Source organism: Tachypleus tridentatus, chromosome 12 (assembly GCF_004210375.1).
Source record: "Tachypleus tridentatus isolate NWPU-2018 chromosome 12, ASM421037v1, whole genome shotgun sequence".
Lineage (NCBI taxonomy): Eukaryota > Metazoa > Arthropoda > Merostomata > Xiphosura > Limulidae > Tachypleus > Tachypleus tridentatus.
In genome coordinates, this window is record NC_134836.1 from 49873931 (window position 1) to 49898423 (window position 24493).

At 32.7% G+C, this 24493-nt stretch overlaps 1 protein-coding gene across 2 annotated transcripts in view; it reads right to left on the minus strand.

Annotated features, from left to right (window-relative positions):
* Positions 1-24493, minus strand: part of LOC143233258 (lysosomal phospholipase A and acyltransferase-like) — a 30412-nt gene that overhangs the window by 4636 nt on the left and 1283 nt on the right. For both annotated transcript variants that reach the window (XM_076469267.1, XM_076469266.1), the window contains exons 2-6: positions 17317-17473; positions 14696-14814; positions 11821-11919; positions 9101-9328; positions 6615-6909 (exon numbers count right to left, since the gene is read on the minus strand). In XM_076469267.1, coding sequence (XP_076325382.1) covers positions 6615-6909; positions 9101-9328; positions 11821-11919; positions 14696-14814; positions 17317-17473 — 898 coding nt within the window. The remainder of the gene's footprint in view (positions 1-6614; positions 6910-9100; positions 9329-11820; positions 11920-14695; positions 14815-17316; positions 17474-24493) is intronic.

Consider the following 24493-nt stretch of genomic DNA (forward strand, 5'->3'; position numbering starts at 1 on the left):
AGAAAAACTACAGTAACAGAAGTTGTAAAGGACTTTCTGTAGCATAATTGTAATTATCATAACTCACCAGGAAGACTAACAGGTAAGTACAAAAGCCACCGTCAGTCACCTGGAGTTGGTCTTTCCAGTCCTGGTTCCGAGTTATTTGACATTATAGCCATTTTCAAAAAGTAAAAAACGTTTTAAAAGACTTGTAGCAAAATTTTAATAATAACTCACCAGGATGACTAATGAGTGGTTCAAACAACAGCATTAGTCACCTAAAGTTGGCCTTTCCAGTCCTGGTTTCGAGTTATTTGATGTAACAACGATTTTCTAATTTCAAATTGAACTACATGAACTGTGATTCTTAAAAGGAAGTCACATTAAAAAAGATCTAATGTATAAATTAAAAAAACTTAAATGGCATTAAGAAGATTAAAAACTAAAAAAATTTCCAAGGTGGACAGTGTCACCATCACCAATAACAATGTCTAACGTTATGGACAAACCATGAGACAGAACATGGTTAAAATGGTGCCATCCTTCAAAGTCGTAAGGGCAGGAAGAAAGTAAAAGGTGGCTTATTGTGACCTGAGTGTTACACAGACTACACATTGGTGCGTCAGTTCCTGATAAAAGAAACGACAAGTTAAAAACTGTGACCAATGTGTAGTCTAGTTAGAATGACTTCCTCTTTCTGATCCTTACAGAAGCAAGACAGCCAAAGTCCAATACAAGGTTTTATTTAGATAAGCTTGTTTTCGTGTTGCTCACTCCAAGTTGACTACCAGCTGGCACCGAGCTGAGCCTTGAATACAGGACCACAGTCCATGTATGGAAAAGGCACAGCTGTAGTAGTGCCAGAGCAGATAGATTTAGCTGTGGTGTCGGCAAGCTCATTCCTGTGAATAACAAGGTGGCCTGGTATCCAGTAAAACTGGATAGAAGTAAATGTTGAAGAGAAATGGGCCAGTCGGTTTTGAATACCTGCAAGAAGAGGGTGTGAACTAACATGAAGCAATTCCAGGGCAAGTAGAGAACTAAGCGAGTCAGTATAAATAGTGCAGTTTGAATACTGCTTAGCTTCTATGTAATCTAGGGCAAGAGAAATGGCATACAGGTCAGCAGTGAACACAGAAGCTGTAGAGGGGATTTTGCACACAACCACCAAACGACAACAAACCATGGGAGAGCCCACACAGTCACCTGATTTTGAAACATCCATATAAATGGGAATAGAGAGATGGATCAAAAGATGTTCAACAAATAAAAGACAGTACTTCCAATTTATCCAGCTGTGCCTGGATATGAAGGCCAAAAGGAGCAATGGCAGATCATCCATTCTGAAAAAGTATGGCCCACAGAGGAAGGAAAATACAACCCCAGATGAGATCCTTTGGTAAGGAATGAAGTTTCAAAGCATACAGTAAAGATAGTTGCAAACAGCAGAGGTGCAAAGAAGGTTCATAAGACTCTTACATATAATATCTGAGCTGGGGAAGTGCAGAAAGCCCCAGAGTAGAGCCAAAGTCCTTGATGATGAATGGGGTCCAGCATCTTTAAGGCGAATGTTCTGGCAGAGCCATAGACCAGTGATCCATAGTTGAGTTTCGATCAAATAAGAGCACAATATATCTTTAGCACTGAATATCGATCCACTCCCCAAGTGGTGGAAGAGAGAACATGGAGGATGTTCAGTACTCTTGTACATTTGACCCACAGCTGCTTGAATAAAGGTCAGCTTATGGTCAAAGATAAGCCCCCAAAACTTTTTCTCAGGGACCACAGACAGCACAACTTCACCGATATGGTGTTCAGGATCAGGGTGAATACCCTGTTGGCAGCAAAAGTGCATGCAAATGGTTTTAGAGAGAGAGAGGTTGAAGCTGTTTGCTGTGGTCCACTTCAGTAAATGATTGAGGGCAGTCTGTAGCTCCCGCTCAATATACCTCATATTCAATGACTGACATGAGATGTGAAAGTCGTCCACACAGAACCCATTTGCAACAGTGAAAGAGAGTTGTTTAGTGATGGCATTAATCTTTATACTGAAAAGTGTGACACACAAAACACAGTCCTGAGGGACTCCAGGTTCCTGTAGAAAAAACCGGGAAAGTGTCGAACCTACACAAACTTGGAATCTCCTATCCATTAAAAAAGTTTGAAAAAATGAGCAAATGGCCACATAACCCAGATATATAGAGGTCTCGCAAAATGCCATACCTCTATGTTGCATCATAAGCCTTCTCATTGTCAAAGAATATTGATACAAGATGTTGTTGTATGAGAAAGGCTTCTCTAATTGATGTTTCAAGTAGAATCAAGTGGTCCACAGTGGAGCACTGTTTTTGGAACTCGCATTGGGTGGGCAAGAGGAGGTTGTTTGATTCAAGGAACCAAACAAGATGAGAATTAACCATCCTCTCTAAGGTCTTACATACAAAGAGAGCTTGTCAAAGCAACTGGATGGTAGTTTGAAGGAATCTTGGGATCCTTCCCAGGCTTAAAGAAAGGTAGGACAATACCCTGACATCAGGAAAAACATTCTCCTGCCAGATCCAGTTAAAAACAATCAGAAGTATAGCAAAAAAAGCAGGAGTTAGATGGTGCAGCATTTCATAGTTTACATCATCAAGTCCAACTGATGTACTGCTAGACCGATGAAGAGCCAGTTTGACTTCCACCACTGTAAAGGGAAGATTACAGTCATAGAGACAATCAGCTCAAATGGAAAGAGGTGATCGCTCTCCCAAGTCTTGATGGCTACGAAGGTGGAGGAAGAAGCAGAAGTGTTAGATACCCAGCAAAAGCTTTTACCTAGAGTATCAGCTACTTCCTCGCCATCAGAGAGCAAGATCGAGAGGGGGACAGAATTATATTGTCTGCTGACCTTTCGAATCTTGTCCCATATGACTCTGGAACTGGTAATAGAAGATACGCTGGTTGTGAACGTAATCCAAGATTTCTTCTGGCTTTGAGATTTTACTCACCTAACGTGTGCGGGCCTGCTGGTAAGCAATGCAGGTCGAGAGTGTGGGATATCTACGAAAAGTATTCCAGGCCTTATTTTGAGCTTTGCCATGTGGCAGGCAGGATTCCACCATGCACGAGGATATTGTGGAAAACGTGTCGAGGTTTTAGGAATAAATTAAGCAGTTGCTTGTATAATACAGTCAGTTACTGCTGCCACACAGTCGTCTGTTGATAGCTTACAGATGATGACAGGATCAATTTCTGCAAGAGCAGTGAAAGAAGGCCAGTTTGTGTGATCCAGCTTCCACCAGGGCACGTGGGTCAGGTAGCATCAACCATGCCCAATCTCTCTCAAAATTATAGGAAAATGATCACTGCCTCCTGGATTACTGTCAACCCTCCATGAAAATTGGGAGAATAGTGAAGGGAAGCAAACTGAAAGATCAATAGCAGTAAAGGACTGACTAGGTGCATGACAATAAGTAGAAGAACCAGTATTGAAAAGAAAAAGGTTATGATATCAATATCAGCACTTTGCCAGAGGGGATAGTCCACTGAAGTCCCCCAGAATTAAAAAGGGAGATGGCAATTGTTCAGTGAAAGCATCAAGGTCTGATTGATCATATATCTCTCCAAGCAACAGGTAGAGAAAATACACAGTGATGGTACGACCTAAGGAAACATGGATGGCTATGGCCTCCAAGGGTGTGTCAAGTGGCAAAGACAGGGTGAGCACATGCTGATCTACCAGCAGTGCCACCCCTACATGCACTCATCCATCACAAAACCTGTCATTTCTGTACAAAGAAATCTGCTGAAAGGTGACTGTATTAACAGGTTTCAGAAATGTTTCCTGTAAGGAAAGAAATACAGAATGGTAAGAAGCAATCAGTGTTTTGATGTCATCCAGATTAGAACATAAACTTCAACAGTTCCATTGTATCAAGGTGGCCATTTTTATTTATGTGTAGTCAAATTGGGTGGAGAACCCTTCTGTTTACAACCATGTCTTTTTTTCTTTACTGTCTTTATTTAAGGAAGGTCTGTCGACCTCCATGGATCCTGCTCTGGGTCGATTGGGTAGGTCTTTGCTGTTGGAAAAGGTTTCCAGTGAATGAGGACATGAATGAATGATTGTTTTGCATCTTGGGGTGGGAGAAGATGTATCTGAAGAAATGCCTGTACCTGGAACCAAAGGAAGGGGATCTTGGGATTTGTTGGAATGTATGTAAGAGACAGAGATGTGTGTTGAAGTTGATTCATCAACTTTTTTAACCATGGAGGTCAAAAGACATTTCATTTGTTTTGAAAACAATTCGTTTGGAAGCACAGAGAGATCTGCCTGCACTCCCACTGTAGTAGTGGAACAAAGTGCAGCAGCATACGTCCAAGATGAATTGGTGGACAGCAACTTTCGATCCTCAGGATAAGTAATATTATGAGTCATTTTCAAACGCTGCACCTCTTTTTTTCCAACCATTTAGGGCAAGAACAAAAGTAGGACGAGTGAAAGCCATCGCAACTGACACAACAAGGGTCTCTTTCACACTCATAGGCATCATGGTCCTTGCCACCACAACACGCACACATCAAGGAACCATGACATGTTTTTGAGTGACCAAACCGCTGACACTGGAAACATCGGAGAGGGTTGGGAATGTATGGCTGTACCCTTCAATTAAGATAACCTGCTTTGATGGTGACAGGCGGACGTAGTGATGTAAATGTCAGAATGAGGATGTTGGTCAGCATCGTAATTCCATCTTTGCAAGTGTAGAGATACCCCTCGCTGTAGAAACTTGAGTGGGAAAACCAGCGAGAATCTCTGACATAGGGATGTTCTTCAAATCCCAATAAACAATAACTCCTCGTCATGAATTCAAAGTAGCATGAGGTATACCCTCAATAGGTATATCCCCAATTACCTCTGAATATAAGAGGAGTTCACTGTGTTGAGATGTGGGTGTTTCCACCAATATGTCACCAGATTACAACTTATTTACTAACTTTGGACAGCCAGCAAGTTCCTCTAGTCCATTCTGAATGAAAACAGGAGACATTTGCCTTAAAAATATGTCTGAAAGAGAATATATGATAAGAAAATGAGGTACAGCAGGTGATCCAGATGTTGAAGATTGCTGCTCAGAATCTTAAGACGTGGTCATTTACCTATGGACTGTTTTTTCACTATTTTATTTAAGTCTTTATTTGGAAGATTCATAACAAAAAAAAAGGAAATTTCAGCACCCACTGACCCTATCCACCATGGAACCCTATGAGGGGATACACTACAATGTCAAACAAAGATACTGCAGCAATGCTAGGATTTTATGAGCACTATACCCAAACACCAGCATCAGATACAGTGTCCACAACACCTGTTGAGAACATCCAACAATGGTACTTCATTCATCCTAGACTAAGTAGACCAGCCAATTGACCCAAGGGGAGCCACCCCAAGGCTGCCCATCTACAGGAACTCAAGTTCAAAGTGGTGTGTTATGGTTGGAGCCCTCAACCACCAGGAGCCTCTCCTCCCCTTCACAGGTTACCACACATGGCAAACACATGGGTGGATGTTTAGATCCCAGAGGAAGAAAACTGAAAGAACAGAACATTCCCTGGGAGGTCCCATCACCACGTACAAGAATCCACATCAAGAGGCTGTGTCAAATTATTAATCAAGCTAGAAATCACTCAGCTGCTACAAATAACAATATTCAACGTATTTCATTTGATGTTACAAAGCAACATCAGGTGATTTTAGTGATGTAAAACCTTTGGCCATAGTCATAGTTTCATAAACCTGAATGATGCACTTTAAACTACCCCAAGATCATTGGATACAAAATGCACCAATTGTCCTTATTCTGTGGTTACCACTTGCTTGATACTTTTGGATTTTTGGAAAACTGTGATAAAAAAAGTGCCTAAAACACTGTTAGGCATAAAGCAACACTAACCATAATGAAAGTCACAGATTTTACAACAAGAGTCTGGTTCAGAAATTACAAATCCAACAGAGAAAATTATTGAGCTTAATATACAAAGTGATTTTGATGCCACTATTGGAATTTTTAGTGAAATTATAAAAAGATACAAACAAAAAGCACTTTTTGCTGTTGGTTAATATTTCATCCCATGATTATATTAAATCTACTTTGAATAATCTAAGCTTGATTTAAAAACCTTATATGTCATCAATATTTTTCATGTGTCCTGCTGTTCATCCTCTTCAATGATTTTTAAAGAATGAATTTCCAAGAAATTTAAATTTCAGACCACTTTTGTTTCACTGGATAATACAGTGATGTGTGATTGGTTTTGTGTTCTTGCTTAATACTTCCTTATTCTTCATTTTATTGTATGTGAATAAAGATTATAATTAATAACTAAATTATCTTTTCCTTTCTGAAAATTTCTACAAATAATTTAATTAAAATAAATGTTTTGTCATGACAATTTCTCAGCTGCCTTCTGTGGATATTTTTCTGTACTTTTAGATTACACTTACCTTTCATGTGAAATAAACATGTAATATATCTTACACAAAATGCTTGCTTCCAGGATTCTCTACATAAAACCTACCTTAAATCTCAATTTTAACACCTACAAAAAAAAACAGAAAGACAAAGAGAGATAGCATAACTATACAAAACCTTTCTATGGTGCTGACATTAAACCCATGTAAACAGTGAACTTCAACACCAGGTGGCTTCATTTCATAGGTCAAATTACGAGTATCTTTCCACATTTCCCAACCAGTTTCAAAATTAATGTCCTGGAAAAACTCATAATAGTTTGCAACTGTGTAATTTTTTTTTGCTGTGAACACTAGAATTTCATTTTTGGACCAGAATTTATCAGAAGGAATGAGATAAGCCAAACTGGGACAGCTTCTCTGCTCTTTTCTCACAATGAGAGGATTGATGACAAAAACTCCCAAGTTCTCTCCTGAGAAGAAACCAAAAAGTTCATATAATTTTACGCACACAAGCAAAACGTGGTGTTCAAATTTACTTTCCTTCAATGGGCAAAAACAATCAATACTACAACTATATAAAACACAAAACTATGTATATAATTACATCATTTACAAATTACAAGTGAAAATAATTTTAAAAAAGCAGAAAATAACTATACAAAGTTACAGTATTGGTTATATGAGCTGATGTTATAAACTTGTCTTCAGATTTTGCAAATGAGCTAAAAGATAGTTATTTACCTGAAAATTATTCTCCCCCACTCCCCTTCAAATTCCTAAGGTATTAGCATGAATGGAAAAAAAAATGTATGGGTTCATGAGTAATATGCAATCTTGTACACAAATACAAGATACTGCTAGAAAACATTTGTTTGTTGACTTTATTTGTTTTAGAGTAGATTCACATCAAACAGTCTGCAAAGTCCAGTTAAGGAAATCATGCCCCAGATTTTAGCATCAAGTCTGTAATCTTACCATTGTTACACCACTGAACCTTACAAAATACACAAGAAATGCAGTAACCAAAGATCTGATTTGTTTAATTTATCATCATTTCATTTCCTGACTAAATTTACGTAGGAAAGTGTTTAACAATTTAAAATACACATTTTATGAAAACATTTATTGACACATAAATGATGTTACAATAGGAACCACCATGTACCTGAAATACAAATGGTGTAATAACAAAAACCACAATGTATCAAAATTCAAAAAAACATACTAATGCATAACTTTTATTTTATTGCAACATTTTTCATATCTTAATATTACACATGATTTCAGCTTTAAATCATGTGAATTGAAAAGCATCCCTTCTGTGGTTTCAAGTTACATGATTTGTTAGTTGAATTAAAGTTTGTCTTATTTCTGGAATTTTCTATAAACAGCAAATTAAGTCTTTTCACAGATATATACAAATGCTTCATTACATGTATTGAATAAAAACTAACCTGAGTATTTAGAATGATGGGATGTTTATTCTGACATTAAAGGAGTTATTAAGAAATCCTGAATGAATAAATGTTCTGTATTAATACATGTTGTTTGTACCCACAATGGAGAATATTAGCATGAGATAACTTGTATCTTCTTTTCAGTCCATGTTGATGTCTCAGAAATTTTGAATGGTGAAAGTTGTGCTCTTAGATAGACTTTAAATAAATGTTTACATTAGTTTTAGATCCTAAAATTAACATAAGATTATAACATCATGACATTCATTGGGAAAAGTTAGTTTGTGCATTCTTTAAAATACATCAAAATGGCACCTTATTATTATATCTGTTTCTGATTTGTATCTCAGAACAGCTGGTATGGGTAAAAGCCATGTTGAACTCGAAATATAAAGAATTAAATGGCCTGAAGCAACAAAAAATTAATCTAGACTATTAACTGGCCTGCTGCATTCAACCAGATATTTATGGACTCCCATACCAGACATTCTGAGATACATTTTTATTTCAAGTGGGTTTCTCCTCATCAAGAATTACTGTTACTGGTTTATTTTAATATTTAATTTTGTACAAGCAACCACCATGTTCCAGTTGTTGTGTAATTACTCCTTAATTTAATTATAAAAATAGACAAGAGATACAACTTAACTTAAAATTAAAGCCTTATAAATTCTAAATGTTGGTGTGCCGTTTACTCCGTGCACATCCTAACAGCTGATGCCGTTTACTCCAAAAGGATGAAAAATATGTTTCTTATTCTCACCTCTTCATATTGTCGTTTCAAATACTGTTACAGGTATTCATGAGATTCAAATATTTCAAAATGTTCTTGCAGGGGAAAAGACTGTCTTATAAACAAGTTTAACTAGTTTTACTTCTATGATTCAGTTTTTGTTCAGAACAATTTTCACTAAAATGAGTTGTTACACAGAACAACATTCAAAATGGTAAGAAAACTTTGTTGTTGTTGCTGTCTAAACACAAAGCTACAAAAATGAGTTGGCTATATATGCTGTGCCCATTGAGGGTATCAAAACCTAATTTTTGTTATAAGCATTTAGAATTACTTCTAAATCACTGGGGGGGAGAACAACATTAAATTCAAATATAATCTAAGTTTGTGTAACTCAATAAAAATACACCTTAAAACAAATGACAGTTATTGGAAGAATACAATGGAAGATAATTATAAATGAAACTCTACCTGAAGCAAAAGCTTTTAAAGCTTTAACAACTCCTCCCCAAGGTGCTCCAAGAGAAACAAGTCCTTTTACATGTTTATCTTTCCAACTCTGCGGCTGTTTGTTAAGCATATACAACATTACAGGACACCCCAAGCTGTGACATATCAGTAGTACTTTCTTATTCCCAGTTTTGTAATATGTGTCTTCTAACAAGTTGGTAACATTCTTCAGATAGTCCTGCATTTCATCTGTAATAAAACAAATAAAAACACTGAAAACACTATGAAACTACAAAATACTAATCAGTAAACATAATTTTTGAAAAATTCATGGCAACAAAATATTTATTGGTATTGTGACTGATCAAAATAATTATTAATCAATAACCAATAAAATGTAAGCTTTCAAAGGCCATACACAGAATAACACTGCCTAATAAACATATGTATCAATTACCAATAAGACTTTCTCAGTCACTTCATAATTTCTCTATGGGAAATATAAAAGAATATATTTTTCATATTATAGCTGACACTACTAAAAATTAAAGAAAAAAAAGACATCTATGAGCTAATTTTATTGGGAAATCCTCAAACATTATTTCCCACAGATTAAATACAAATATGGCAAGTATAAACTAAGTCTCACACTTAAAGCGACGTATTATTCATTATGAACCAAGATCCAAACCTAACAGGTTATCCCTAACAAATGGCCACCAGTACTCAGGTTAACATAAAAATGCTTTTGTAGTTTAAGTCTACAAGTATGTATCACTGCTCTTCTGTGCCTGTAATTCAGATTTTTCATCCGATAAATATATTACACCTACTAAAAATGAATACGATTATCTGCAGGTTTCACATCAGAAACATATATTATGTGTTTTTAATTTTAAGTGGATAATAACAAATCAAACTAAAGTTAAAATGTTAATACAACTGAACTTAAACCAACTAAAATCAATTTAAAGCAAATTCATACAATTTTCTTTACATAGGGATAACTTACGTAATTAGCCTTTCCGAGTCATGAGTAAGCTGAACAAATAATTCCTTAGAAGTAAATCGGTTTACAGTTTTTAGTCTATAAACTAATATGTTTCTACATTTCATAGTGTTTGAGCAAAGCTAAATGATTTTGGACTCTCACCACATTGTTACAGTCCACATCCAGTCATGCTCTATCTGACTATTATGCATCATGGTTATCTTTTCAAAAGGCTCCAATTTAAGGCTGTCTAAGGTACACCCCTTTCCCATGCTTTTTTCATAAGCTATCTAGTGTACAGGGATAGTGGTCTCTCAAGCCCCTTTTAAACAGTTTGATCATAAGGGCATCTGGTGACTTCATCAGTTTGTCTTCATACAGAATAGCATGAATACTAGCTGCTTGAAGTTTACACTGATTTAGTTGATATGTTGTGCAAGCAGCTTGTGTACAAAGACCTGTGCTGCTTTTATAGGATGGGATCCTTCTTGATATGTTACATACTGTTGCTGTAGCACAAAGGTAGCTTTTTGCTACTGACCTTTGTGTTTGTGGATCATCACCAGTTACAGGATGGTTGGATTGCAAGTCTCTTTTTGGATGGTTCTGATGCCCTAAGTTTTCCACATTCCTTTGTTTTGAAGTGCCATTAAGTAAGAGAGTCTTTCTCATCTTGAAAATATTAAATCCTGATCTGAACACCTCTTTATGACTTAAGCATGTGTGTGGGGTTGGAAATGGCTGTTACAAACTGTTCCCTAAAGCAAGCGACCGAATTTTAGTGGCATCACACTACCTACAAAACATCAAACAATGTCAAATGTAATTTATATGCAAAAACGGCTCCTTTGGGTTGAGAAAATATTTTACATAGAAGAGCGAACAACGTTTCGACCTTCTTCGGTCATCGTCAGGTCATCGTCATTGTGAACCTGACGATGACTGAAGAAGGTCGAAACGTTGTTCGCTCTTCTATGTAAAATATTTTCTCAACCCAAACGAGCCGTTTTTGCATATAAATTTTCTCAACAAGTGGGTTTCTCGACATCACTAATGTCAACTGTAGTTCTGATACAAGTCATTCCACTATGACTTTATACACTAATGGTTGTTGTCATGTGTTTTTATTTTTCATATTCAAAATCATTTAATATAATGTACACAATTCTCTGTATAAAATATTTTCAGGATTTCTTAATAACCTCATTTATATCCGAGTAAATCAACAAATGTGTCAAGCTTGTTAGTACATTTCCAAATTATATTACAAATGTTCTGACCTGTTAGACTGTTAAAACAACTAAGGCAACTTAAATTTGAAACATTTACTTTGAAAAAAAGATGTTACAGTCTTCAATCCATATCCAGCTGTGTTGTCTTAAAAATAGCCAAAAACATTTAAAAGCTCTCTAATCAAACTTGTGAAATATTTCTTTATATTTATGAATAAATTTTAGTAATAAGCACATAAAAATATTCCAGTTTTCTGGCCAAAATAACAAATTAATATGAAGATTTGTAAGTTAACTCCTCTGTATTTTAAAAAAAGTACAATATTCAATTTCAACATGCATTATTTCACAACTTTAGGAATTGCTTTTTTGTTACTTATTTATTTATAACTGCATATCCCTAAAACAATTTATAAGACTTCATAAAAAAATTTATAAAAAGACAAAGAATATCTGAGCTTATGCTAAAAATACACACCTCATAGAACACTAATTTTTAGCAAGATTTTAGTACTTACTAGGTGCTTTACGAAAATCGTATGGAGCTCCTTGGATGTTCACACCCCGAGTATACCCCAAAGGTAAGACGTACTCAACTATGTTTGTGAAATAAGCACCTACAAACAATAATAATAAAATTAGTTTACTAATAAGAAACCTTGAAAATAAATATTTCTAAGATTAGTGACAACAATAATTTATTAGGAAAAATAAATATATTTGCAGTACTGTAAATCAGGGCTAAAGAAATGTTACACATATTCAATGTGTATCTAAATATTTAGTAAAGAAAATAATACTTCCTTTAAAAACTGATTGTTTTTTTTATTATTATTATTATTACAAAAACAAAAAGAGAACATTCCAAATTCATATAAATTGCAGTCTTTTCCAAGTATTCTCACATACTGTAAGCCTGGAGGATCAAACTGACATTTTACATAAAACACCACAATTGTTAAAACAGAACTCTTCTCCTCAGACAATAGAATATTTATTAAGCTATATATCTCCCTTCTTTACTAAAGGCAGTTAAATATTTATTGCATTTTATATTAACTTAAAAATTCATCAAGTAAACAATAAATTTACAGCACAATTACGTTATCTTTACTGATACTATTAAAATTTACTATTCATACAGTACAGATATAGGTTTACATTGGTATCAATCTGGGATATTTACAGATTTGTTTGTAACAGTCATTGGGCTACTTAAAAGTTTATGTTTATATCAGTCACTGGGCTATTTACAGTAAACACATTAAATTTGTAGCACAATTGTATTATTTTCACTGATACTATTAACATTAACTATTCTTACAATACAGATGCAGGTTTATTTTTGTATCAACAAATGAGCTATTTCACAGGTTTATTTTTGTGTCATCAAATTGGCTATTTCACAGGTTTATGTTTGTACTAATCGATGGGTTACTTTACAAAGTTTATGTTTGTATCAATCGATGGGTTACTTTACAAAGTTTATGTTTGTGTCAATCAATGGGTTATTTACAGTTTGTTTTTATTCTATCAATTATTGGGCTATTTTGATACAGCCTCCAATTACATTTCCAATAAAGAGTAACTTGTTTCATAAAATTTGTCCCATATTGGATCTGCTGTAAGATTATGGACTTAAAGTTTAAAATTTAAGGTTTGAGTTGCTAAGGCAGACAGCACAGATAGTCCAATGTGTGGCTTTGTACAAAGTGTTTTCTTATAGCAAAGTCACACTGCACTATCTGTGGAGTACACTCAGGGGAATCGAACCCCTGATTTTAGTGTTGTAAATCTGAAGACTTACCACTGTACCAATGGGGAGCATGGCTTTGCACAAAATCAAACAGTATAATTTACATACATTTATGTTACTTTCAAAAACCTGTACTATTATGACATATGGATGTGGGTGTGTTAAATAATGTATAAAACAAGGCTCGTATCTAAACCTGGAGAACTCTGTCAAGAGATCATTCAGTCCTGGTTTAATTTTTAACTATTATCCTCATCACACATACATGACACATGTAATTGTCTTTTTCTTACTAAAGTCAATCTGTATTTATATAGGATTTTAATGATATGCGAGTAATAATTTTACCTGTATAACTCAGTGAAAAGTTGTGAACCAAATGAAAGATTTGACTTCATATTTGCTCTTAATATTTAAGTATTTACTATTAAATTCTGGTCAAAGCTAGTTACCTACATGAACAAGAATTAAAAACATATCCAGTACTGAGCCCAGCAAATTAAATACACTGTTCTAACTGTCCTAGTTATATAGAATGCACTGCTTCACCAGTTAAGAGTATATTAATCTTACTTAATCCATATAGTAAGCACAGAATGCAGAATATTTATTATAATAAAACTAAAATGTATCACTTTGTAATCACAATAAACATATTAAAATTAGAAGGAAAATATTAATACAATAGTCACTATATTAAATATTCTAACCAAAACTGTATGTCCATGAAAGAACTACCAAACCTCGATAAAACAAAAATATCAAACTCTATAACAAGTGCTTTCAGATGATAGACCTTTGTTCATCATACTGCTAATTTTGTTACAACTGGTGTTAGAGGTGAAGAACATAGCAGGTAAAATATAAAGTTTTACTGAAAAATTATTTTTCATATTAATTACAGAGGCCCTAGATACCACACAAGTAAAATATGAAAACTGTAAGATAAAAAAGTATTTTAATCACCTTATATTCAGACCAGACAGGATCTCGACTAACCCGGTAAATTCACTGAGAAATCTTTAATAATAAAAAACCTGATTTTTTTAGTACAATAAACTTGTTATGTCTAATAAGAGCCCAACAAATTTTGTAAAAATACACATAAATTTAGAATTATAGAACATGTTATGCATAGCTTCATAGTAACTATAGTAATGCAAAGCATCAATGCTTTGTTTACATAAGTAAACAGAACCTACCAACAATAGAAAGCATTATGACAACATTTTCAGCTTCCTTCTCAAAAGCATCTTATCAAGTTCAACCATTTTAAAAAATTAGGTAGATCCTATATACAAATACTAAAATAACAATGCAAAATAATCCTAAAAATGGATAATACGTGATAAACAACAGATAAGTGTAACTAAATATATTACACATGTTTTACAATTAATTTAACATTAAAGAAAGAACAGAACAAAACTTGCTTGCAAAATGCATAAAACCTAGTTTGTTTTGTGTATTCTCTATCACCTGAAAAGTATTTTTAAAATTTATACATATAAAAAGCAAATTTTTTTTTTTTATTATTTGAATCAGCATATAGTGTTAACGTGAGGCTTAGGATGGAAAATTAATTATTGGATTCAATTTACTATTGCACAGAATAACTGTTAAAATACTATACATACTTGGAGACACATGACTTGGATCCAACCATTCCACAGTATCAGTGTTTCCAAATCCTGGTATGATAATATCCACACCTGGTGAATTTGTTGTTGTTCTGGTGTAGTTGTTATAAACCAATCTGCAAAAGTAGTATCACAACCACAGGCAGTTATTTACAACTTAATTAATGCATTTATGAAATCAAGGACTTAATATTACAGTGAATTGAGGAAATTAAATATATGCACAGTAAATATAATGCAGCTTGGTTATTATACAAATATGTGCTGCCTGTTGCTCAAATACCTGAACTTACAAATATTTGACAAGAAAAATAAAAGTTTATTAGAAATAATACTAACAACTTCGTGCTATTCTTATAAAGTTCTAAAAGTATGTTTGTTTTAGATCAAAGCCACAGTCAGTTATCTGCTGTGTACACCTCAGAGAACTGATCTAAAAATATGTTTGATTTTTTTCTGCATTATTCTTTTTACAGACAAGTTACATTTAACCCTTTCACTACATAATTAAATTCTGGGGGCATTCCCAAAAAGTTGCTATTCTCCATCAAACAATTTCATTTCTTTTATTACTTTTCAAACTTGAAATAACTACAGACTTTCCATATGCAGTCTTAGAATTTCTTGTAAATAATTTTAAATAACAGAAATTTGTTTTCTATCAGAAAATGTGCAAAGGGTTCTTCACAATATGACAGTAAAATAGCAGCCATATCAAGACCAAGAGAGATCTTTCAATTATCATAGTAACAAGAAAGATTTTTTGTTATAATGGAGAAAAGTCCATTACAAGACTTTACAGTAATAATGGAGAAAAGTCCATTACAAGACTTTACAGTAATAATGGAGAAAAGTCCATTACAAGACTTTACAGTAATAATGGAGAAAAGTCCATTACAAGACTTTACAGTAATAAATGCTTCATACCCTTTATTTGGTTTTCCCAGTGCAGTAAATGGGTTAAGAAAGCTTGGGTTGTAATTGATAACAAAGTGCACACTTGAATTCTGTCTGATTTGAAGTTTTGATCTTGTGTATCAGTTATGTATCCAATTTTTTTAAGTTTAATTTTTGAAATTTTTACCTGGAATTTCATTTATGTGCTAGAGAAAACTGAAAACCCCTTAAGGTCAGCTGGGTTAGAGCAGTTAGATATAAAAAATAATTTTTGAGGCATTAAATCTTTGTGTTAAATTACAAAATTATTACAGTAAGAGCCACAGAATAAATGAAAGACCCAATTGCAACAGGTATGGTATTATAACAAGAAATCTTGTTTTATATATACATAACTAAAAGCTAGTATTGAATAATACTGTGGCATAATGAAAAGAGAAATTCTGCTGCACTCACCAGTAACAAATACCAGATTTTTTATTATTATTAAGACAGCAATAGTACCAGTATGTATTTGAACTGCTTTGTTCTTTTTTACACAAATAGATAAAATATATCTTTTCTTCATTTTCATGAACAGATCCACTTCAACCAGGTGAGTGCTTCTATTTTTATATATTTTTTTTTTCTTTTAGAATTTCACTCTTAGGCATAACACTACATGAAATTCCTATTGATGAGTTGTTTCCACATAAATAAATGACACAAATATCAACTGAGATCTCATTAGCAAGTAGTACTAGTATAGAAGACCCAATGAGCAATGGTACTAAGTAAAAAATCTCCATTAGCAGAAACATATCATTCACTGGTTCATTACACACATTAGAAAATAGTCTTACTTTATGAACTACATATAAAAATACCAGAAAAAGTCTAGGCCAGAAATATAAAGAAGCCAAAAAACTAACAAACTCAAATAATAAGCAGCACACAAGTTCCACATACATTTACATACTGTAAAGTTCCAAGTAATCATACATGTATAATTATTTTCAGGTACTTTTCCACCTCCACTTTACTTATTCAGGACTGTACAATTATTAAAATTTTGGCTGACAAGGCAGGGAAATCTGCCAGTATCTCTTGCTTGAGAGAAATCTTGACCACCTTGCTTCCCCAGCAAATCCACAAGCAAGTATTACTCATGTTAGTCATTGTGCATCAAGCAAGAACAGGCTCGGCTGTCTAATTACAGCACTCCATGACCTCTCTAGAGCTGTGTTGTAAGACAACATATAGGCTTTGGCCTATTCAAAACTCAAAGCAGAAGTATTTCCATTGAATGTAAGGGATGTTTGGAGGTTACCTTCCTGTAACTAGCCAGTTTTCTTAGATGGTTGATAAAATTAACATTACAGCACATTTATTTTATTATCAGCAAAGATTTAATTCTAGCCAAAAATTCTCCAAATAAACTTGTTTAAAGACAAGTGTCACTTCCATTTCCTTTTGTACTTTATACAAATAAATGTGGTATTATCAATACTGCCACAATTGTTACTGCAAGTAGGAGAAGATAAAAATAATGTGCAAGAAGTACAAAGAAAAATAAAACACCTCCATTTTCCACCCTGTACTATTATTTGGAACTGTATAATATGTATTACCTATATGTAAGTAAATAAATAAAAAAAAAACACACACACACAAGTATGACATATACAGATTCTGGACCATAGCTGTTATCAGTAAACATTCTACTGTATATACGTGCGTACCTCATATTGTCCACCCAACAATGTAAAACATATGGAATTAATAGCTCCAAATTAAGCCAAAGAGTAAAATATTCAGTTGTTTTTTTCTCACAGTAATAGTGAGCAGTTTCTGGTTTATTCAACTTTGCTTGTATCTGACTTCCTCCATCTCCTGGAACTTGATTATTAAAAAAAAAACAGATATTGATAAAAGAAGCTTTACAAATACAATACATAGAAACTTTAAAACTTAAATTTTACTTTTACCTTTCACAAGAAAAATCCTTTCATTTTGTGCATCTTTTCAGCTTCTTCAAAATTTATAAGAATGCAAGAATGTAGCTATTATTACACTGTAAGTGGATCTTTTCCTTAACAAAAAAATTAAGATTCTTCTACACAAAATATTTAAGTGATTTACATGATATCCAAGTGTTTATTTTAAAAAATCATAACATTATGGACCTATAAACCTTTATAGAATACTGAGATAGCCACTGAAGAATTACAAGAACAAATTCAAAATAACTATATATGACTATATTTTGTTTTAGTAATGGTGTTAAGGCAAAGATACTTCAGAAAGAAAATATTCCAACAAAAAATTACTCCAAATTGCATCCTTTCACATCTCTACATACTTATCAAACATTATTTGAAAATGATTCAAACTAGATGGACAACTTCATCAAATATGATTCTACACACTTGTACATGTATTTAACCAAAACACATTGTGTCTGAGATCAAGTAAGTGTCTTGCACAATCCTAAACCCAAAGCTGCCACTCATATTACCCAACTGTTCCTTGAGACATCCACAAAGAATTATAGTCAGTGATGCTTGTTACTAGTCTATACTAATGTATCTCATTTGGTTTCATCATATTCCAAAATATGGGAGGCACAACTCCATGAAATCAGTTAACATTTACCTATTTAGAATTAATATTTTTGCAATAACTACCTTTGCAAACTCCTTTCTATATATGTTACTATGTTACATATAAAATTTAAGTATGTTTACTACCATTGTAGGTTAATGAACTTAACATTATATGCTATTATTCAGAGTTTTATATTACCTAAGTTTCTATTATTTTATATACTCTAACTTGTCACTTGACAGCTCAAACATCATAAAAAAATTATGAAATAAATATAAATTATGTTTTTTTGTGCTAGAATGACTAGACACATGTAACACAAAAATACAAATGTTTAGTCTAAATAGACTAAGTCTCATAATGTTATATATTTACATATATTACTTCTTTTATTATATTGACCTTCCATTCATATCTAGCTAACATTAGATAACTTGCATTGATGCAAAGTATGTCCAGTCAGGTCACACATCCGGTAACATAAAACTGACCTTTGGCTGCATTTCAGTGGACTAGTATTTTGTAATATACAGTCACATTTCAATTGTTATACAGTGTGTGTGTGTGTGTGTGTGTGTGTGTGTGTGTGTGTGTGTGTGATTATTACTATTTAGAAATAAATAATTAAACTTATTTTTTTAAAGATAGAACAATAAATCAAGAAGTAAAGAAAACAATTATCTTTCTCACTATGACCTTTGTACTCAGTTGCTGATGAACATACATTACTGAGCCTTTTATAATTTTGCATGTGCAGGATAACAAATTTGTTTTTGATTATATATATAGTTGAATAGTCAAAGAATAATAAATAACTACACTAATAGAATACCACTATAATTTATTAACTTTAATAAATAAGATCTATCAATATTTAAATAAAATATGAAACTTTAAGCAAACAAAAGACACACCCTACCTCAGTGAAGTGTTGGATCAAATGAATGTTGAAATTTTTTCAAAGATTAAACAAGCAGGAGAAAAAAAAAAGGGACATTCTAAGCTAATGATCACTTATTTACATGCCATCTTTTGAATTAGGTGTATATATATAAAGAAAACCAGCTCAAAAACTGGAAAGGGTTGAATGGGCCACCATGTATGATTCAATACATAGGCCTTATAATCAGTAATGTTGAGAAAACCCACTTGTAGAGAAAAATATATGTAAAAACGAGCCGTTTTTACATATATAGGCCTATATTCTAAATTAATAATATTAGTAATCTGAATTAGTAACTTGTCTCTATCTATAGACTTAGTATTTTAACATCATAAGCATCTATTTTAAACAGTGCTGCATTCAACATACCATGTGACTCACTAAAATTTATATTCAGATATGTTATTTTAATATTTACTTTAAAATTCAGAAATTAACTCACATATGTTATTAAAGTTTGAATTATAATGCACAATTTGATTCCAAAGTTATTGACAAATTCATAAAACAGTTGTTCAATACAATTTTGAATGCAAGTGAACAAACACAATGACATGGCTTTTGGCCAGTGACTCAATACAAAAGGATTAATTTAATGTTTTCGATCACCATTAGAAACGTTCTTTCCTGTCTCAATAAAGACAATCTGTAATATGTACTTCACCTTTTCCAGAAAACTATCCAACCACTCAAACCTATAATTCTAATCATATCCTTAATAATGTTTTATGTAAGCTTTTGATCCTGCTAAGTAATTCAACTGTTTGGTAAATGAGCATATCATGAGTTTCATACCTCCTTATCTTAATACAGAACTTTCTGAAATAAACCAGTCATTCTTTTAGCAAGCAATGTACACAAAATATTAAAAAAAAAAAAGAGTCAGATACGACATCTTCATGAAGTCAGTTTAGAAAGAGAATAGGTCCAATTGAGCAAAAACCAACATTCAGTTATGTGTGTAAGTACACACACTGTGTTTGGGTTTTCCATTATAATAAAGATTGTATTTTTGTATTTTATATTGTATCCAGTCTGTTTCATTCTGACACACTCAGTTATTCTAAGAAATGCAGTATTACTCTCCATTAACAATCCTGTTGAATCTCCTGTTATTCAGCAGACCTATTCCATTGCTCTAAGAATAATCAGTTATCTAAATATACCACACCAGCACCCACCCCAAAGGAACACTACCAAAAGTGGTACATATACACATTTCCACTTTCATTTTTAAAGATCTTCCAATTTACAACTTCCAGCATCATTAACTCCATTCATGCACTACACCAAATACTACCTTGGTAACTTCAAAATGTAAGAATAAGTATTGGGTCCTTAAACAGAAGGAGCTGTGGAAGTTAATGGACTTTTTTTTTAGCTATGAGGAATAAAAAATATCACCTAAAAATACTACTGACTTAATGAAAAGAGTTCAGAGTACAAGGTAACTGTGATGATTCCACAAATGGATGGGAAAAGCTTTTTTGAGAAAAGAAGGGTTATAGATGATCTTATTAAAGTTTTCAATATTATTCAAGGGACCGATACTGATAGAATCAATGACACTAATTTCTTTGTGTTATATCTAAATTTAAAAAAAATGAAACAAATATTTCAGATTTAGAAAACATTGCTTAGGTTCTACTCGAGACAGCTATAAGTTTATTTTTTTCTAAAACAATCGACTTCAGAAGAAATTACCCTCAATAGTATTGGAGGCCAGTATTTTACAGGAGTTTATAACAAAAACTGACTTCCTGAGAAATACAGCAAGTCTGAATTTTTTCCTTTTTTGAAAGTAGATGTGCAATGATAACCAGGAAGAATCACAAGTTTCTTATGTTAAAATGTTAATTAGAAGCAATAATCTTTTCTTTAAGATAATTTAATAAATTCTGCTTATTCCTTATTTAACATACACTTATAATAATTACTTGTTTAATTCAACATTTACTAACTCTGCCATGATATGTACACAATGTTTTCTATCTGTTTAAGTTAAATAGGGGTTCTTTAATTCACTTGATTTGCATGCAGTTTTAGTACACATATATGGTCCAGAAAGTTGATAGTGTCTTGTTTTCCATTATAAATTATGTTTATTCTGCTCAAGAGAATACTGCAATAACATACAGTACCAGAATTGAAAACACCATCATCTGTTACATCCTTTCTGGCTAAGTTGATGCCTGAATGTTAAGGCAAGTAAATGTTGTGAGAGAACAAAGATAATGATATGCTGTTAAATGGACAAAGATTCAGCTTAAATTCAGGTGCACTTTCTCAGTTCAGTTCTACTAGAAGATCAAATTAAGATTATACTTGTTTACATTTTAGTTCTGTACCACTGCTGAACACCCTTACATCAACAAGGGCGAAAAGATCTCCTTATCTACAGTTGTGATACTTCATGATTCTCCCTGATGCCCTCCAGTCCTTATGTTGTAAAAGCTAAGTGAAATTCCTGCATTAGAACTCGAGAGACAACTACCTACATTACAGGTTCTCTACCATGTCTCGACTTGATGGTTCATATTTGCAGTACAGTTCAACATTTTGCATTCCTAACAAACAAGTTAGGAAGTTTGTGATGGACATGAGCTACGTTCCTATGCAACAAATAGCAAACAAACTGGGTCTAGGTTCTTTAGTTGTTCTTTCTGATGGTCCTGATTGGCCAACCTAAATATCTATCCAAAAGCAGAGTTGCCACTTCCTTTATGGATTGATGTCACTGCTACTGTTGTAGCTTTAGTCCCTAAACATTTTTCAGGATCAGAATATTCAGCAAAGTCTCATGAGTTGGCGAACTATAAGCATTTCCATGTATTCATGAAAAGTGGTTATCCAACATTCAATTATACATCTGTAAAAGGGTTAATACATATGTTTACAATCTTGACACATCTGGTCCACATGGATGCGATTAACTGCATGAAAGATTATAAAGATATTACACGAATACATCTGAATAAAAATATATTCTGTACTAATTATAGAAGGGTGAAATTCATGACTATTTCATTCATCACATCTACATATATAGCCCTCAACTTTTTACTAATGAGCACCTGTGTGAACCCAGCATCCTCATTCTCAACTTCCTCCAAAGCATCCTTTACCCTAAAACTATTTTCTGTCTTGCTTCCTTGACTTTTAACCTTAATCTGATATGTCTACCATTGTGATGCTAACAGAGTAATCTTCTTCAAAGCTATCTACAACCTAGCCTTACAAATGCAGCTATGCAAGAAATGTACTGCATTTTCCAGATACTCTTGCAACCCACAATCAAGCAGGAGATTCTAAAACATAACCCAGTTCTGGAACTTATTATGTCCTATAAACTCCATCCCAGAGCTACCTCTAACCACCCTGAAGTTTAGCTAGCGTTAATTCTATTAATTACCAATATAGCCATCCAGTACTTGTAAAATTTAACTACCTGATAGTTTACACATTAAATTGTAAATAAATCTAACACTTAAATTCTCTATTACTTAACTGACACTACTAAGTAGTTGTACTCCAACAAGACATATGCACCATGCTTAGTTACATGAACTTATCACTAATTATAAATAATGTACCTAAATCTTTACCAAATAATAATAGAAACAGTAATTTTAACTCTTCATATAATTTTTATTTAATTACCTTAATGTTAATAGTTTTTTCAGTGTAATAGTAAATAAAATTTGTTTACATTCTATAAAATCTTACACTTACAGCAATAAGTCAATATTTTTCTTAACATCAGTTTTTCCATTAACAAGTTCAAGTGAGAACTGTTCACTTACAGATCATTAAATAAGTCTTTCATCAGGTCAAAATTATTGCAATTAGATTTTAAAAAATGTTCCTAATACAAAAGTATCCAAACTGCAGTATTTACGGAACAGAAAAATTATATATTATAACACAAAAAATGTAAAATGTAAGAGTTCTAACAATACTTTTGCTTAGCTACAACTACCATTTGTTAAACTAGGTAGAATACCACAGGTTTTTCTCTTTTTCTAGTAATTTCTATCAAAAGAAGTATTTTACATGTTTGAAATGTCTTTCAATTAAAAATTACTTGAAATTTAAATGCAAATATATTTTATTACTGTACTACTAAATTCTTAAACATCTCTTCAGCAGTACCTGCAAAACTTGGATAAGAACTGTATAGTGATGGTTGCAGAAAAAATTCAAAATTTGGTGCTGCATGCTATTAGTTTAAAAAAAAAAAAAACTTTTGCCAAATATGAGTATATTATTTTTTGACATTTTCTTTGAATGAAAGGTGATATTTATAGGTTGAATACCCCATTGTCATTTCATTTATTTACTTATTTTAAAAAATTTGAAGATTAAATCTTAATAAAAAAAACAATTTAAGACTTCACAAGAAAATAAAAATTTACAATTATTACTGATTAACTATTACAACCAATTGTCCTGTAACAATTGTGTTCTTTTCTAGATTTATTGGTCAATAAATGTAGAAATGTACAATTATGTTGTTTGTGCTATGATATAAAAAAAATTTCCAAAGAAAAATACCAAAGACTAACAACATAGATTATTTGCCTTAATTATTTGAAACAGCATTGACAATGGACAAATGTTTTTGTTTCCACTATTCATATTCATCACAAATGAAACAATTAAATAAACATAGTTGAATTAACTTTCCTGAAGCTTTTGATTTAACAAAAAACACTCAAAATAGCTGATTCTGTTATTTATGGGAAACATTGTACTAGTAGCTGGGAGTTATGAAATCTGTTTGACCAGCTATTTGAACTTGGGATGTACAGTTCACTTTAATTTAAATGTTTCCATAACGGTACTGCACCTTTTGAGATACTGGGGCTCAAGTTTCAAGTACAAAACACTTCATCTAGCATAAAACACTGAAGTTTTTAAATTTCTGGTATTCTCTGAAAAACAACCTGATATCTGATGTTTTTAAATCTCATAAGTTATCTTCAGTTACAATTTAAATTTTAAGTTTACAGACTTCATACTTTAATTTCTTTTTTTATGGCATCACTTATTCTTTTGGGTTTTATTTTTCATCTAATCAGTAATAAAGTTAGTACTGGTACGAATACCATGAAAACAATTTATGATAATTGTGTAATTTTATATTTATAATGTTGAGTAATAACTAAATAAATATTTTTTTAAAATAATGTCAGAAAAACGTGTAGGTTCAGTAAGTCTTGGTAAAAATGAAAAAAAAATCCTATGATCCGAGCACATTTGAAAGTGCTAAAATTATAAGATTAATTATATTACACTTAGAAATAAAAAGAAAAATACTATTAGTTCTATAACATGTTAGTATTGCTATTAATAATATTACTAGCACT